Source organism: Scyliorhinus torazame, chromosome 3 (genome assembly GCF_047496885.1).
Source record: "Scyliorhinus torazame isolate Kashiwa2021f chromosome 3, sScyTor2.1, whole genome shotgun sequence".
NCBI classification, from domain to species: Eukaryota; Metazoa; Chordata; class Chondrichthyes; order Carcharhiniformes; family Scyliorhinidae; genus Scyliorhinus; species Scyliorhinus torazame.
Window position 1 is genome coordinate 262,098,689 of NC_092709.1, and position 19,156 is coordinate 262,117,844.

The 19,156-nt window shown below is 42.7% G+C and overlaps 1 protein-coding gene across 1 annotated transcript in view; it reads right to left on the minus strand.

The window, feature by feature from the left end:
- Nucleotides 1–7,675: 7,675 nt before the first annotated feature.
- taf1c (TATA-box binding protein associated factor, RNA polymerase I subunit C) overlaps nt 7,676–19,156 on the minus strand; it is a 36,804-nt gene continuing 25,323 nt past the window's right edge. Inside the window, exons 10-14 of the mRNA XM_072497175.1 lie at nt 18,724–18,859; nt 17,257–17,385; nt 12,110–12,287; nt 9,862–9,999; nt 7,676–9,434 (exon numbers count right to left, since the gene is read on the minus strand). Of these exons, the coding sequence (XP_072353276.1) occupies nt 8,167–9,434; nt 9,862–9,999; nt 12,110–12,287; nt 17,257–17,385; nt 18,724–18,859 (1,849 nt within the window). The 3' untranslated portion in view covers nt 7,676–8,166. The remainder of the gene's footprint in view (nt 9,435–9,861; nt 10,000–12,109; nt 12,288–17,256; nt 17,386–18,723; nt 18,860–19,156) is intronic.

Genomic DNA, 19,156 nt, shown 5'->3' on the forward strand with positions numbered 1-19,156 from the left:
AAGTACAAACGTCAAATGCTGTCCTAGAAATAAATATGGGACAAACTGTTTAAATCAGGGATACATCCTTTAAAATATGGAATAGTTGATCCCTTGCTCCACCAGTCTCACACTGGCGTTGCAGTAGGAGACCGAGGAAGTCCGCAAATCTAGAAAAGAGTATGCTTTCAAATGTTTCCTCCTTCTTTGCAGGGTGTGTTTTTATCAGCTCAGCATCTCCGCAGATGATGCACATCACATCAGGAACAAAAACAGGCACTGCTGGTATTATACACAGCAAGACGTTAGCAATCTTGGATTTGGATTTTGTATTATTGTCACGTATACCAAGGTACAGTGAAAAGTATTTTTCTGCGAGCAACTCAACAGATCATTAAGTACATGAGAATAAAATAAAATAAAATACATAATAGGGCTACACAAGGTACACAATGTAACTACATAACACCGGCATCGGGTGAAGCATACAGGGGTGTAGTGTTAATGTGGTCAGTCCATAAGAGGGTTGTGTAAGAGTGGTAACAGCGGGGAAGATGTTTTTCAGTCTGTTCGTGCGTGTTCTCACACTTTTGTATCTCCTGCCCGATGGAAGAAGTTGGAAGAGTGAGTAAGCCGGGTGGGAGGGGACTTTGATTATGCTGCCCGCTTTCCCCAGGCAGCGGGAGGTGTAGATGGAGTCAATAGATGGGAGGCAGGTTCGTGTGATGGACTGAGCTGTGTTCACGACTCTCTGACGTTTCTTGCGGTCTTGGGGCGAGCAGTTGCCATAACAGGCTGTGATGCAGCCAGATAGGATGCTTTCTATGGTGCATCTGTAAAAGTTGATAAGAGTTAATGTGGACATACCAAATTTCCTTAGTTTCCTGAGGAAGTATAGGCACTGTTGTGCTTTCTTGGTGGTAGCGTCGACGTGGGTGGACCAGGACAGATTTTTGGAGATGTGTACCCCATGGAATTTAAACTGCTAACCATCTCCACCTCGACCCCATTGATGCTGACAGGGGTGTGTACAGTACTTTGCTTTCTGAAGTCATTGACCAACTCTTTAGTTTTGCTGGCATTGAGGGATAGATTGTTGTCGCTGCACCACTCCACTAGGTTCTCAATTTCCAAATAAAGACAGGTGTCATGTGAGAGTACCTTTAAGAAATGGGTGTTTATAAATGGGTGTGTATATAAATATCTGTAGTGAGTACCTTTAAGAAATGGGTTTTTATTACTGCAGTGATGTCAGAGAGTGGGTGTCTGTCAGCTTTTTACTTTCACTTTAGGCTTTTTTGCTGCAGGCTGGGTTTGGTTTCATTTTAGTTTTGGAGAAGCTGCAATCACAGCAGGATGTGTGTGAATCTCTGCAAGCTTATGAGTGTCCATTTGCTGATTTCAACGTGGTAACTGTTCTCAGTAGTGAAGTTAAACCTGATGTCTTTCTGTAAAAAGGTGTTTTTAAGTCTTACGGATGTTAAAAGGAAAGCTTAAAGGATTACTTAGTGTTGTAGTCTTTGGGGGTTGTATTTGAATTAATGATTGCTAAGATGTTCACTGTATGTTTTAAAAAGGTTAACTTGAGTTCATAGAATAAACATTGTTTTGCTTTAAAAAATACTTTTCCATTTCTGCTGTACCACACCTGTAGAGTGGGCCGTGTGCACCCCATACCACAATCTATTAAAAGTTGTGGGTCAGGTGAACTCCATGATACATGTTGGGGTTCTCTAAACACTGGCCCATAACATAAGTTAACACATTAAGAAAAATTAAGAAAATAAAGACAGGTGTACAAGGGTAGTGGTATTCTGGAATTTGCTGCCCGAGTTGATGGTAGAGGCAGAGACCCTAAACTCTTTTAAAAGGTACCTGGATCTGCACCTTAAGTGCTCTAAGCTACAGGGCTATGGACCGGGTGCAGGAAGGGGGGATTAGAAAAGGCACCTGAGTGACCTCGGGCTGGCATGGACAAGATGAGCCCAATGGCCTCCTTATGTGCTGTAACATTTCTATGATTATGAGGAGCATGGACAGGGTGAATAGAGAGCAGCTATTCCCCTTAGTTGAAGGGTCAGTTACAAGGGGACACAAGTTCAAGGTGAGGGGCAGGAAGTTTAGGGGGGATTTGAGGAAAACCTATTTTTACCCAGAGGGTGGTGACGGTCGGGGGGGGGGGGCGGGGGGGCTAGCGGCGGATTGCCCCACATCCTTTAAAAAGTACCTGGATGAGCACTGGGCATGTCATAACATCAAGGCTATGAGCCAAGTGCTGGTAAATAAGATTAGGTAGACAGGTCAGGTTTTTCCATGTGTCGGTGCAGACTCATTGGACCGTAGGGCCTCTTCTGCACTGTATTATTCTGTGATTCTGTACATATAAATAATGAGAGTTTGGAGATTACAGAAACATTTTCATGCCACCTAGTGGTCACAGTCTGCAACTACATTAATACCTGAGAAAGCTATTTATAATGGTACATTTTGACACTGAACAAACCTCATGACAAGGTACATAGTTGGTAAATAGAATGTGCACACACAAGATTAAGATTATTTCTTCCTCAGTGTGGCTATTGTACATTATTGACAAAATATTCAGATTGACTCCAATATTTTCAGCCGAATAGCTAACCACTAAGAACTGAATGGAACGTTGTTATATAATCAGCTCACGCTTGTTCCAACATTCAGTTACATCATAGTTGATATGCACTTCAACTCCATTCACCAGCCTTTGAATCCTTTGATACCATTATTGAACAAAAATGGCGACCTTGAACTCAGGAAGTCACGGATCTGCCTAATAACAGCAGTAATACAAATTTAACAAGGCAGATAGGATGTGAACTGCCCAGCAACAGGTACAAATCTGCTTAGCAACAGCAGTACCCAGCATACATCATTCAAACGGCATGAGATGTGACTTTCCCAGTAATGAGATTAGCAGGCATCTCAACAGAATCAGATGTAAATCACCCTATTAGGTAGAAACAGCTTACCTAGACGATTGAGAGATCGTGGAGGTATACACATTCTAATTTTGAGAGTCAAGGAATTTGAGGCAGCCAAATGCACCGAATGAAGAATTAAAGTGGAAGAATGGTATAATTGCCAACACCCTCACAAGCAGGGAAATCAGTTTGCATATAACAGCTTGAGACCCAGACAAAAATCACAGCCATGAGGCTAGATCCACATCCACATCCAGAGCAGAAACCTTCGTGAAAGCAGTTTAAATATCTTCACTGGACCAGGAAAAGGAGTTTCCAGACTTGATCATCAACCCAGTATTGGTGGGGTAACTTTAAAGCTTCTTCCCCACTGTTACCAGACTCCTGAACGACCCTCTTATGGACTGATCGGATCTCTTCACACATTTTCTCTACAGAGTAGTACTACACCCGATGTGTGTGTCTATTATCATTATTATGTATTTACATTGTGTACCTTATGTTTGCCCTATTATGTATTTCTTTTCATGTAAAAAACAATACTTTTCACTATACCGCGGTAAGTGTGACAATAAACAAAATCCAGCAATCCATCCAAGCTGGATTTGACTTATAGATTTATTTAATTTGGATGTTGTTTGGGGAAAGGGGAAGTCTGTTTCAGGGATTGTAGATATATTTTGGAACATAAACTGTGTGTGTCTAGCAATTCATATACAACGCATCACACAAACTTGCCACCCCCACATTGATTCTGTATACACCTCTCGCTGCCTCAGGAAGCAGACAGCATTATCAGAGACCCCTCCCACCCAGGCATTGCCTTCTTCCAGACCCTTCCATCAGGCAGAAGGTACAGAAGTCTGAAGACTCACACATCCAGACATAGGAACAGCTTCTTCCCCACAGCTACAAGATTCCTCAACGGCACCCCTCGGACTGATCTGTTCCCTGTAAGAACACTATTCATGACGCCCTATGCTGCTCTTGCTCATGTATTTGCTTTGTTTGCCCCTTGTTCCACACTGTAACCAATCACTGTTTTGTTTTTATGTACCATTTGTCAATGATCCCTATTGATTATTCTTGTGTCTACTATGTACGTACTGTGTATGTCCCTCAGCCGCAGAAAAATACTTTTCACTGTACTTCGGTACATGTGACAATAAATCAAATCAATCAATCTTGGAGAGTATTGTAGTCCTGTTTGTGTGTATGTCTTTTCTTCAATTTATTTAGTCTTTTAATAATTGTTACAAGGCGACTGAGCTGGTTATTCTTGCTGAGGTTCCACATGACTCCTCACACCATTCCAAAAACACACCTATATACCTCCACGAATCAATGTTTCAAGTTAAGATACCCCCGCAGATACCATCAGCGTGTTTCGTGACCGAAGGCATCCAATGACAAAATAAATGCAGATGTATAAAAAAAACTGAATATAGGAAGGAAAATGGGTCATACTGTTGTGTGAGAGTACCTTGAAGAAATGGATGTTTAAGCAATGTACCTTTAAGGAATGGAGCTGATCATATTACTGAAGTGATGTCAGAGGTTGGGGGGAGCTGAGCTCACTTCTGCTTTTGGGTTCAGTTTGAGAGAGCAGCTTGGGTGTGTCTGAGTGTTTCCAGAGAGCTGCAGGAAGAAAAGCAAGATGCTAGAGCTGAAGTCAACCAAGCTGATACATCTCTACCATCCAACAGAAAAGATATATTAACTGTGACCTGGTGTGCTACTGTTTTGAAGGTTTAATACCTTTTGGATGTTTGAAGGAACATTTTGAGGGATTATTTAGTGATGTATTATTTTCGGGGTCATCTTTGAAGTAAGGGGTGTTAAGTGATCCAATGTTTATTTAAAAGGTTAAGTTGAGTTCATGGAATAAACATTGTTTTGTGTTAAAAACCACGTGTCCATAATTGTAATATCACATCTGGGGAACAAGCCGTGTGCTTCAAAAGCTAACAATCCATTAAAGGGAGAGGTTGGTTGAACTCCATGATACATTTTGGGGTTCTGAAAACACCTCGCCCATAACAATACACAATTTCATGAATGATTTTGAATGAGATCTCGGCCTTATACTGGATTTAACACACCCAATTAATGCAGAACATAGATCAATCAAGCTAAGAGAATGCTAAAGTACATGGCCGAAACACTATATCTGAACATACAAATTAGGAGCAGGAATAGGCCATTAAGCCTCTCAAATCTGCTCCACCATTTGATAAGATCATGGCTGATCTGATAGTGACCTTCACTCACCTCTCATATCTAGCCCCTATAAACATTGACTCCCTCGTTAATCAAGAATCTAATTCAATCTTAAAAATATTCACAAACCCAACCTCCATTGCTCTCTGGGGATGAGAATTCCACAGATTAATGTCCCTCTGGGAGAAACATTTTACGCTTATGTTTAAACTGTGTCCCCTAGTTCTATTACCCACCCTGCCGAGTCCCCTCAAGATCTTACATGTTTCAATAAGATTGCCTCTCATTCTTCTAAACTCCACTGATTACAGGTCCAACCTTTCCTCATAAGATAGCCTCTTTTTCAGACAAGTGAACTTCTCTGAACTGCTTCCAATGCAACTATAAAGTAAGGAAACCAAAACTTGTACACAGTAGTCCAGATGTGGTCTCACCAGTCAGTGTCCTGGGCAACTGGAACAAAACTTTTCCACTTTTATATTATATTCCTTTTGCAACAAATACCAACATTCCATTTGTGTTCCTAAATCACTTGCTTACCAGGAAACTAACTGTTTGTGATTTATGTGCCAGGATACCCAGATCCCTCTGTACTGTAGAGTACTGCAATCTCTCTTCATTTAAATATGTTGCTTTTCTAATCTTCTTGCCAAAGTGGACAAGTTCATATTTTCCCACATAATACTCCATCTGCCAAATTTTTGCCCACTCACCTAACCTATTTATATTCTTTGGCAGACTCCTTCTCTCCTATCTGTGTTATCAACAAATTTAGCTACCATACATTCCATTCCTTCACCCAAGTCATCGATATAGATTATACATTGTTGAGGCCCCAGCATAGATTCCTGTTTCACTCCATTAGTTACAGGTTGCCAACACAAACAATGACCCATTTATCACAACCCTCTCATTCCTATTAGCTAAGGAATCCTCCATCCATGCTAGCCCCTTTGTTACCCCCTCTACCATTGGCTATTTTGCAGAACCTTATCAAATCTTGGGGCAGCACGGTAGCATAGTGGTTAGCACAATTGCTTCAGGGTCCCAGATTCGATTCCCGGCTTGGGTCACTGTCTGTGCGGAGTCTGCACATCCTACCCGTGTGTGCGTGGGTTTCCTCCGGGTGCTTTGGTTTCCTCTCACAGTCCAAAGATGTGCAGGTTAGGTGGATTGGCCACGCTAAATTGCCCTTAGTGTTGGGTGGGGTTACTGGGTTATGGGGATAGGGTGCAGGTGTGGGCTTGGGTAGGGTGCTCTTTCAAAGAGCCGGTGCAGACTCGATGGGCCAAATGGCCTCCTTCTACACTGTAAATTCTATGAAATCCCTTACCGAAATCCAAGTACACCACATCAACAGGTTTCCCTTTATCCACATTGCTGCATACATCCTCAAATAACTCTAATAAATTAGTCAAAATCATCTCCCACAGATAAGTGCATGTTGACTCTTCCTGATTGCATTAAGATTTCCTAAGCGCCCCACTATAACCTCAATAATAGATTACAGCATTTTGCCCATGGCGGTTTAGGCTAAGAGGCCAGTAGTTTGCTCTTCTTCCTTGAATAGCAGAGTTACAATCGTTATTTTCCAATTTGATGGGACTATTCCTGAATGTAGGGAATTCTGGAAATTTTTAATCAATGCATCTATTATCTCTACAGCAACTTCTTTTAAGAGCCTAGGATGCAGGCCATTAGGTGTTGGGGAGCTGTCAGACTTTTAATTTTAATAGTTTTCTCTGTACCCTTTCTGGGTGATCCTCAATGTTTTGAGTTCCTCCTTCTCCATCACCTTTTCATTTACAAGTATTTCTGGGGTACTAATTGTGTTTTCTGTAATGAAGGAGCGATGGTGTAGCTGTAATGCCCAGTGGACATGGGTTCAAATTTCATAGAACTTACAGTGCAGAAGGAGGCCATTCGGCCCATCGAGTCTGCACCGGCTCTTGGAAAGAGCACCCTACCCAAGGTCAACACCGCCACCCTATCCCCATAACCCAGCAACCCCACCCAACACTAAGGGCAATTTTGGACACTAAGGGCAATTTATCATGGCCAATCCACCTAACCTGCACATCTTTGGACTGTGAGAGGAAACCGGAGCACCCGGAGGAAACCCACGCACACACGGGGAGGATGTGCAGACTCCGCACAGACAGTGACCCAAGCTGGAATCGAACCTGGGACCCTGGAGCTGTGAAGCAATTGTGCTATCCACAAGGCTACCGTGCTGCCCCAACGCCCCATGTCACCATGGCATCTCATGGACTTTGAATTCAGTTAATAAATTTGGAATTGAATTGAAAGCTAGTTTCAGAAGCAAGGATTAGAGTAACCATAATCAATGTCGTAAAAAAACTCCTAGCTCACTAATTGTCCTTTAAGGAAGGCAATCTGCCATCCTTACCTGTTCTGGCCTATATGTGACTTCAGAACCACACCAATGTGGTTGATTGTAACTTCCTTCTGGAATAGCTTAACAAATCACTCAGTTCAAGGGCCTACACATCAGCAACTAATATAATGAGGAACTTTTTTATTTACATTGAACATCACCCACATATATCAAAAGTATCAAACTTTAATAAATTCTCATTTTTTAAATTTAAGTTTGAGGTTTTACTGCAAATAAGGAAACATTAATAGTAGGAAAAATAGTTTGCACTTGCTTACAGATTTTACAAAACGTGATGCAAAATATTTCATACCTCATTTTTCAAATTTGTGTTTTTACATGAGCTATAGAATATTCAGATGGCATGCCAATCATACAACTAAAAAAATACTGGAGCAATTTAACGATTAATTCCTTTTATAAGTAAATATATGTTTAAGAATAAATTTAATACATAACAAAACAAACCACTGAGGTGAAACCGAGATCAATGTGGGACTGGAAATTTCCATACAGGAGTTATCATCTTGCAAATACTGGCCACTTTGATTAAGATGAATGGAAGCCAATTCTTTCCAAAATGATAGTTCAAAATTTTTGGTATTACAATTCTTAAAAACCCATCCTGGCCCTTTTCTTCTTTGGCTGAAATTGTCCAGGTTGACTCTGGGAGGGTGGTTGCCAGGACATTTCACATGTAGACGTCACTTGTGAAGATTCTGCAAAAGGCATCTGCTTGGACATAGCTAATGGCAATGGAAAGTTTATTCCATCATCCTCATGAGAAGGTTGGGGTAAATGGTCCTCTAGTGCAGCCAAGTAATTCTGAAGAATTCTTTTCCGTTCCTTGGGAATACTGACTAACTGTATTTCTTGTGAAAGAAATGGTGTTGATGCCTGGCTTTCTTCTACTACAGACACATTGGACTGACTTTCCTTTTCTTGTCGAGGCTCTTCAGTAACTGTCCTAATTGATTGTTCCACATCAGATGATTTATTGGATACAACATTACTTTCAGTACCAGACAAATCCATCACTGAGGATCTACTCCAATCCGAAAATTCACTTAAATCAGTCAAGTCCGACACTGAGGATGTGAAGCTCCCAGAGAGCTCTCTCCGTTGACCCGCTCTAGCTAATTTTTCACGTCGTCTTTTTGCACGCAGTGCTTGGATTTTCTTGCTTCGGTTCACACCCAACTTCTCTTTCCACCACTCACTCCATTTCCCTTCCCATGCGGCTGTAAGTCTTTCACTTAGCTCATCTCTCCAGACTGAGGGATCCACAACATTTGGGACATGAACATGGTCCAGTATTGGAAAAGTACTGCTACAAAGAACTTGCTTCTTTTCCATAACGGCATGCATTTTATTCCACATTTCACTGCGTGTATCAGTTGATTCTTTGCCCTTCCTAAACACCTTAACGGAAAACAGACGCTTAGTACTGAAGATGGTATGTTTGTGGAGCATATTGGAATCACTTTGAAACTTCTTTTGGTTTTTCAAAAATGAGTTCATCCACCTTCGACATGTGGCGAGAGCAGCACAACTGGGTGTTAAAGGTTTGTTACTGCTTTGCAATCCTTGTTCATCTACTCCATTTGGTGAAGTATTATCTTCTGGTCTTTCACTTTCCCTATGTGCCAAATCTGCACTTCCATCCGTAGGTTCTGTGGAATGTTTTGATGATTGTATCTCTTCGCTCAAAACGGAGTTATGTGGCTCATGACCATATCCACCCCTGGCTCTCGTCATGTTTTTTCTATTAGTTGATGGACTCTTTGGAATTAGCATCTGGTAAAACAAGTCTCCCACTGCAGAGAGCTGAAACACAGACAGGGACTTTTTACCACGACAATGGTAAAGTGTTGCAAGTCCTGTAAAATAAAAACAAGGGGTTTTCCTCCTTTCAAATTCATTCTGAATTATGCACACTAAATTTCAAATTTAAGCCAGGCCTATCTCTCACAATTGCATAAAAAGCCTAATCTCCGGGATGTTCAATCGTAGAACAGTTTATTCGATAAGGTACCTCTCCGGTGATGCAGAGGGAAATTATATTGTTTTCCAAGGCACATAAAAAGTGTAACATACCTTTCTGCCACCTCAATGCAATGTTTATAAAGCAAAGATCTTCCAGAATTTCCTAAATGTTATATTTCTCATCTTATTACTGAATATAAAATTATATGAATCTGAAGTTGTGAAATGGAAAATACATCTCATCTTCATAGCAGCTCTGCAGCTATACTAATTATCAAATGGTTTCAATAATATCTTCTGTAAAAGAAAATCACATCTCACCTGCTCCAGCAGAGTGAAGTCTGTCAGCCACCACTTCACGTCGTTGAGGTAACCTGACCGGTAGGTGTTGCATCATATCGTAAATACAGGAGAGTTTTTGGGGAGGACCAAATGACTGGCAAGGAAGCTGCATCCCACCTAACGGAAGTTGTAAAAGTTTTGGTGACATTCAGTATTTCTAAAATGAATCACATTCCTACTTTACGACACATTTGGCCTGAGATTGTGGGTTTTTTGACAATGAGGTGTAACTGGAGTTTCAATGTGATCTGGGTAACGATTACTGATCAACCCAATCTGGCCCTGCAACAACTACCATGATTTTTATGGGAATGTTCTTAAGTTGTTCCATTAATTACAAGATTTTTAAACCATTAAAGAAAAACTTTGTTTCATAAGTGTTTATTGCAAACACATCCACTTGTGGGTACTTTTGAACTCCATGTGGTGCACACCCGTCTCTTTTCTGTCCTGCAAAGATACCACAGCCTGGCAACGAGGTGGAATTATGGATATTCCCAGATAAACAAATTTAATTGGAGAAGCTTCCAGAAAACCAGTTAGGGGAATTGAGTTTTACTTTACTGAGAAATAGTTTTTAAAATCTTATTTTTGTGAAAAGAGAGTGTGCAGCACATGAAGTTCAAAAGAACCCAACTAAAAAGCTAGACTATATTTCAGCTTCCAGTTTAACCTCGTGTTTATGTCCCAACCTTTATTTCATTCTCTGTAAAAAAAAAAATGATTTCATTATTGGTGCTTTTCATTTCCTGGTTGGTCATGAATTCTTTAATGCGATTGGCTGCTTGGGATAGTTTAATGATATTGCTGAAACCCCAGTAAACTGTGCTACAATCAATAGGACAAGGAGAAAGTTAAAGTTCTCACCATGGAGATTGCGCAATCTATCAGTGCAGCTTTCTTAGAGGTCAGTGAAAAGTGCCATTGCTTCGCTGCCGACTGCAAAATAGAGGCCATTAAGCCAAATCAGCTCTACCAATGGCTTCTCTTCTTAACTTTCACTCAAATCTTAGTAGACCCCCAAGGATCCACCTTTGGTCCCCTACTCTTCATTAAACAAATATCAGTCCCCTGTCAACTCTGGGTCAGCTTCTACATATACTTTGATGACATTCTGCTCCACCTTTTAACCACCTCTTGGGCGAGATTCTCCGACCCCCCACCAGGTCGGAGAATCGCCGGGGGCTAGCGTGAATCCCGCCCCCGCCGGTTGCCGAATTCTCCGGCACCAGAGATTCGGCGGGGGCGGGAATGGCGCCGCGCCGGTTGGCGGGCCCCCCCCGCGATTCTCCAGCCCAGATGGGCTGAAGTCCCGCTGCTAGAATGCCTGTCCCGCCGGTGTGGATTAAACCACCTCTCTTACCGGTGGGACAAGGCGGCGCGGGCGGGCTCCGGGGTCCTGGGGGGGGCGCGGGGCGATCTGGCCCCGGGGGTGCCCCCACGGTGGCCTGGCCCGCGATCGGGGCCCACCAATCCGCGGGCGGGCCTGTGCCATGGGGGCACTCTTTTCCTTCCGCCTTCGCCACGGTCTCCACCATGGCGGAGGCGGAAGAGACTCCCTCCACAGCGCATGCGTGGGGATGCCGTGAGCGGCCGCTAACGCTCCCGCGCATGCACCGCCCGGAAATGTCATTTCCGCGCCAGCTGGCGGGGCACCAAAGGCCTTTTCCGCCAGCTGGCGGGGCGGAAGTCAGTCCGGCGCGGGCCTAGCTCAAGGTTAGGGCTCGGCCCCCCAAGATGCGGAGGATTCCGCACCTTTGGGGCGGCACGATGCCGGACTGATTAGCGCCGTTTGTGGCGGCGGTCGGCGGACATCGCGCCGATACCGGAGAATTTTGCCCCTTAATCTCTACCTTCCTTTTTGCTGTGCCTAAAATTAGTTTAAATTGAGCCATTTCCTCAATGAAGGACATCAGTTTGTCGCATTGTTCACATATAGCATTTAAAATATTTATTAAGATTGAAATGTTCTCCAAAACCTAGACAAACCTGCCATATACACATTGTTATTGTGCAGCAAGTTGTCTGGAGTTGCTGCAACCTATCCTCGACAAGCTGAAGAACTCGAAGGACCCCCATTTAAAATATCCCTCTATGCCCTCCAGCCTCTCCGCAACCTCCAAAAACATGTTTTATGTCTCCCGAATCATCAGCGCCTTATTATTATGGAGCAGACAAACCACACAATCTCACTAACTAATCAGAGCAGTGAGAAGTTACCAGCCACCTGAATACTGCAGGAGTAACACCTCCTGTGTCCGTTGCGTCCCCAGGACGATCTTGTTTGTCCTGTTCTTGGCTGCCCCACATGCAACTTGCGCAAACATTGGTGGTGATTCCAGCATGTGTGCCCACTTTAGGACAGGTACAGTAGGAAATCGTTCGTCTACAATGTAGGCAGAATACTATATTTGAAAAGTAAAATATTGATTTAGTATTCACGTAACCACAAGAACCAGTCACTATTGAACATTAATTTCAATCTTTCAAAGAGTTCACAATTAGGTACAAGGTTTAAAACATTTAGATCATGACCCCATAATTGCCACGCCTGTATGATCCTCGAAGGACCATAAAAACATATGTTTCGGACGATGTGGCACTCATTTACTCCTCGCTACTGGTCCATCTTGGGATAAAGTCTACTGGCATCAGCCACTCTCTAGTACACCGACAAAGTGACTGTGTTTTTCACTGATAAACCCATTAGAAATGTTAGCAGGCACTTATAATAATGATAATAATCTTTATTGTCACAAGTAGGCTTACATTAACACTGCAATACGTTACCGTGAAAAGCCCCTAGTCGCCACATTCCGGCACCTGTTCAGGTACACGGAGGGAGAATACAGAATGTCCAAATGACCTAACAAGCATATCTTTCGGGACTTGTGGGAGGAATCTGGAGCACCCAGAGGAAACCCATGCAGACACAGAGAGAACGTGCAGACTTCGTACAGACAGTGACCCAAGCTGGGAATCGAACCTGGGACCCTGGTGCTGTGAAGCAACAGTGCTGGCCACTGTGCTACCAGAGCATAACACACAAAACCTCTTCTTGTTCCCAGCTGATGCAAACACAATCACAGGTCATTTTTACTCTTTCCTAGTTTTGGATACAGTAACCAAATTATACTGTCAGTTACCTCACAGACAAGGGAATCAACAGGCTACCTGCCCGCTCTCTATCATGCTATTTGGATGTATTTACCAACATGTTATCAGGGAAACCTAATATTTATTAAATGCTGGATGAGCTGTACAAAACTTGATCAGAACATTCAATGGGGAATTGGTTCAAATTCAAAAATGAACTGAAGTTGAATTACGGTATTGATTAGAACAGATAGCTAGGGCAGCACAGTGGCGCAGTGGTTAGCATTGCTGCCTCACGAGGTCCCAGTTTCGATCCCGGCTCTGGGTCACTGTCCATGTGGAGTTTGCACATTCTCCCGGTGTTTGCGTGGGTTTCGTCCCCACAACCCAAAGATGTGTAGGGTAGGTGGATTGGCCATGCTAAATTATCCCTTAATTGGAAAAAATGAATTGGGTACTCTAAATTTAAAAAAAAAAGAATCAATAGCTGGAGCACAACCTGTAATTCTGAAAAATAACTTTTGTTCCTCTTTACCCCTCCTCTAACTTTAAAAAAAAATAATTTCATTGAGTTACCAAATATATACAGTAATATACATATAGCCAAAAATATACACACAATATAACTGTCATAAATTATCAAATACAAACCTACCGCCCTAGGCCCCCATCCCTCTAATGAGTTCAGGTCCTTAAAGAAAGAAATGAAATGCCGCCATCTCTGGTAGAACCTCTTCACCGGGCCTTTGATGGTATACTTCACTTTCCCCAGAGTTAAGACCGATATCAAGTCTCCATCCAGGCCAGTGCCCTGGGTGGGAGGGGGATCTCCAGTTGAGCAATATACACCTCCTGGTTATTAACGAGGCGAAGACAAGAACATCTGCCCTCACTCCCGAGAAGAAAGATGGGGATTCTGAAAACCAAATATTGCAACCAGTGGGCAAGGTTCTAAAGTCGTCTGCGAAATCTTGGCTATTGTGTCAAAAAAGGAGGCCCAGAATCCAGCAAGCTTAGGACAAACGCATGCATATGGTTAGCCTGTGTAAGTGAACAGCAGTCACACTCGTTCTCCACGTCTTGAAAGAATCCACTCATCCTTGCCTTTGTCCAATGCGTTCTATGTAGCACTTCGAACTGAACCAAACTCAGTCTGGCACAGGATGAAGTGGAGATCACACTCTAGAGGGCTTCTGTCCAAACCTCCTCAGTAAGCACAGAGCTTAGTTCCTCCACCCATTTCTCATATACTCTATTCAAAGGGGCAGGATCCAAAAGTAGAATGAGGCTGTACAGATTTGAAATTGACCCTCTCTCCTGCTGTGCCAAGGCCAATACCTTTTCCAGCAAGGAAGAAGAGGGACCAGGGGGGAAGGAGGAAAAGAACTTACATCAAATCCCAAATTTGAAATAAATAAAAAAAGTTGGGACCAGACAGATTGCAGTTTTTCAAGGGTGGCAAAGCTTCCATATAGGAATAAATCCCCAAAGTGTACCAGACCTCCCATTTTCTAGGACCTGAACAATGGATCTAAGCTCGAAGGCACAATAAGGTGGTTGTCACATATCGGGGCAAGTGAGGACAGTGAGAGAAGACTGAAGTGCTGCTGAAACTGCTTCCAAATCCTGAAGGAGGAAATCACCACAGGGTTCAAGGAAAGGCCTACTGGAGAAAAGGGCAGCGGTGCAATAATTATGGAGGAGACTGCAGCACAAGTCTATGCCTCCAATCTACTCCAGTTCGACTTTGGGTTAGTTAACCATTGTAGGATTTTCTGCACGTTGGCAGCCTAGTAATAAAACAGGACATTCGGGTGGGCTAAACCTCCTGATCCTCTGTCTCTCTGAAACAGAGCGCTGCAAACTCTGGGACTCTTACCTGCCCAGACAAACGCCAATATTAATTTGTTGATCGTAATATAAAATGCTTTGGGCAAAAAAATGAGGACACTATGAAATAAGAACAGAAACCTAGGCAGCACATACATTTTAACGGTTTGGATCCTGCCCGATAGAGTCGGGGAAGGTTATTCCACCTCTGTAAGACCATTTTGATCTTGCTGATGAGGTTTGAGAAGTTCAGTTTGTGGAGTAAGGCCTAGTTATGGGTCACGCGGATCCCCAGATATTAGAGGGCGAGGGGCAAAACGCCAGTAAAACAAGCTGAGCACCAATGGCCATTGAGTTTACTGGAAAAAACACTCACTTTACTGATGTTTACTTTATAGCCTGAGAATGTGCCAAATCTCATGAGTATCTTCATGATGTTTTCTATTGAGAAGACTGGATCCGTAATATATAAATGTAGGTCATCTGCGTATAGGGAGATCCAGTGCTCCTCCCCCTTTCGATGTATTCCCTTCCATCCCTCTGATGATCTCAATGCTATTGCCAGAGGTTCAATAGCTATTGCGAAGAGCAATGGAAAAAGGGGCAGCCTTATCTAGTGGCCCTGCCCAACAAAAAGTATTCGGAGGAAGTCATATTCATGCGGATGTTGGCTTTCGGGGAATTGTACATCAAACAAATCCAAGAGGAGAATTTGGGTCAAAAAACAAATCTATCCCAAGATCTCAAAAAGGTAGTTCCATTCCACACTATCAAACGCCTTTTCTGCATCCAAAGACACTATAACTTCAGGTTCTCGAGCAGGTGAAGGAGATAGGACAATGTTCAAGAAATATCAGACATTGGCCGATAAATGTTTCCTTTGATAAAGCCTGTCTGATCCTCCAAAATTATACCAGGAAGACATGGCTCCATCCGGGTTGCCAAGACTTTCACCAGTATCTCAGTGTTGAGGAGTGAAATGCCTCGGTATGACCCACACTCCATTGGGTCCTTACCCTCTTTCTGGAGCACCTAAATTGTGGCTTGGGTCAAGGTTGGGGGTGATGATCCCCTAGACAGTGAATCATTGAGCATGTTGAAAATTTATCGGTATTAGTTGCTCTGATAACCTCATAAAATTCGTGCGGGAAGCCGTAAGGACTCGGGGCTTTGCCAGTTTGCAGCTGAATGATTTCTTCTGGGCTTAAGGGGGACTACAGTTCCCGTTTCCTGCCTTCCTCAATGGTCGGGATGTGTAAACCATCTAGAAACATCATCAGGTCTGAGGTATCTGGAGGAGGCTCAGACTCGTATAGCTCACAGTAAAACGTACTGAAAGCCACATTTACCTGGAGAGGGACTGAGACTAGATTCCCTTCTTTGCTCCGAATCGGAGGAATTTCTCAGGAAGCTGTCTGATTCTCGAGTTGATGTGCAAGAAGACAACCCGCGTTCTATCCCTTCCCCAAATTGAAGAAAATTCGGCAACATCCCTAAGCTCCGAAGTGCAAAGTACAGGGAGCAAAAGGGGAGAAAAGCGTGTGCATGGGTGCGTGCACGTGAGTGAGAGAAATAAGAACTGGAGTAGGCCATACGGTCCATCGAGCCTGCTCTGCCATTCAATTGGATCATGGCTGATCACTTATCTCATTGCCACTTCCCCACACTATCTTATCCTTGATGTCATTATCTATCGATTTCTGTCTTGAGTATGCTCAATGACTGAGCTAAAGAAAAAGGAAGGGAAATATTTATAGCGTCCTAGGACAACCTCAGGTTATTTGAAAGTGCTTCACAACCAATGAATTGATTTTAACATACAGTTACTCTTTTTTAGGCAAAACAGCAGCCAATTTGCATAATGAAAAGTTCACCCATATCAAATGAGATAAATAGTCAGTCAATCTGTTCTGATTGGGGAGGGAGGAATTTTTGGTCAGGGCATTAGAATTAATTTTTCCTCTTTTTATAATCTTTCGTGTCACAAATAGACTTACATTAACTCTGCAATGAAGTTACTGTGAAAATCCCCTAGTCGCCACACACCGGCGTCTGTTCGAGTACACTGAGGGAGAATTTAGAACATCCAATTCACCTAATAACACGACGTTCGGGACTTGTGGGAAGAAACCAGAGCACCCGGAGGAAACTCACGCAGACACGGGGAGAATGTGCAGACTCCACACAGATGTCACCCAAACCAGGAATTGAACCTGGGACCCTGGAGCTGTGAAGCCACAGTGCAAACCACTGTGCTACCTGAATTTAGCTGAATTTATTTTAGTTGAACAGGAGTTTGGTTTAAAGTCTCATCCACATGGTGATGAATCGAAGGTAATGTTCTCATGTCCAGGTGGACTGACTTACTTACTCATTTCACTAATGGACTACCAAAGAAGCAAAGAAAATCAGGTCATTGCAAACCCAAAAGTATTAAAAGGCACAAACCTGTGTAGTAATAAGATGATGGTACGGATTTACATCCCGTAGATGTTTGGGAAGAATCACACGTTCCCCTCTCTGGCAGTCAGCAGCCGCTCCTATCTTAAACAAGGTTTGGTTACAGGTCTCGCCAGCCTAAAAGTTACATTATTTTAAAAGTTTAGAATCAGAAAATAATATTCAGACAAGAATGACGTGCAATATACTTGTGCATTATCCAGCAGTGGCATTACCACACAGATAGCAAGAAAATACTGTGGCTACAATGAAAGATGGTGCACGGTGGCCATGTCTCAGCTTTTAAAAAGTAACATTTCCGCAGAAGGTTTAGAAAAAAATACTTCTAATATTGTGTTTCTAAAGCAGTGTATGCTCACATTTACCATTTTGTATAATAAAAGCAAATAAACTGACTGAATTAAGCAAAACTGATCACATCTCTTGTTCTGTGATATGAAACATTTTAATGAGTTGCATCTGGCCACGCCTCACCAAGTTCACCTCTGAAGAGAGTGAAGAAGCACACATGTGAAAGACACGGATATCCACTCCCGCTCCTGCGTTTTGTTATTGTGCGGGTAGGTATAAGGCAGGAATGAATCAACTCCCATAAATGTATGACACTTAAACCGGTTAGAGGAGTGACTTAAGTCACTGAAGCCAAGAAAGCACCCAAGGCAAACTCAAATTCCCAACAACTGCGCAACAGCTGTTTTTTTGCCTAATATTTCAGTTGGCGTTACCAGTTGCCAATGTCCAATGTTATGTTGACATGCCCATCTGCAAAGATTTTAGTAAGTGTTTGAATTACTTCCATACAAACGTCCCAGAAAATGCAGGAATACACAGTTACACACACTGTCATAATATCCACTCATGTATATAATGAGATGCAGACAGGCAGTGATTGACAACAGGATGACCAGTAAGCACACAACACAGTGCAGCCAATCACCAGACAGGACACTACCATTATAAAGCCAGAGGGCACTAGGTTTCCCGCTCTCTCGGGACCCAGCCACTGAGACAGTCAGAGTCCACGAGCTAGCAAGTGCAAACACCATGCGGTAGCTAGTAAGTCTGGTCAGGCTACTACAAGGTCTCCAGTCAGTTCAGTATAGTGTCGACCCACAGCTGAATATGTATATCAGTTCTATCGTTGAATAAAACAGTGTTGGATCTTCTCCAGTGTGAGACGTCTGTTTCTAGCTTCCCTGCATAGAGTGCAGCCCACATCAAACCTACCTGCCTAACACATCACAAAAGGTATCTATTTCATGGGCATTAAAAACTCATTTTCGGAACACATCCTAACATCAATATTGATACATTTATTGTAACATTTCTTACCATTTTGGGGGGGAATGAGTGAGATGGGGAAAGAGCAAACAAGAATCAGAACTTCCTAAAGATTACAGAATATTCTTGAACTGGAGTCCCATAAGTTCTACAACAGTTTGAAAATAAACTTACCCTTGTGTCGGTTAAATCAAGCCCAGTTCTATCAGCATATATATAGACCCGGGGGTGAGCTGTGAAATCGCACCATCTCCAAGGCAACTGAGCATTGAAGTAGAGGTTGTCAGTTTCTCTTCGTATTTTCTGAAGGCTAAGATAGCATTTTAACAAGACAGAAAATAAAAATGAATAACAAACGATTCAGAGACAGGGGCATTACCCATTGGGCCACAAGACCTCCCCTTCATGGTCAAATTAAATATTTCTAGAAATTTAAGATAGCAGTTGATGCAATGTTTAAAAAAATAAAAATCGACTGCTGGCTGACATTTTTTCCTATTTTGTCTATGTTTCTACGACATACTGCCTGTTTTAAATGTTATTTTGTTTCACTGTTAGACTAAATCAAGACTTCACGGAGCTAATAGTTTACTCGAGAGTATCTTGT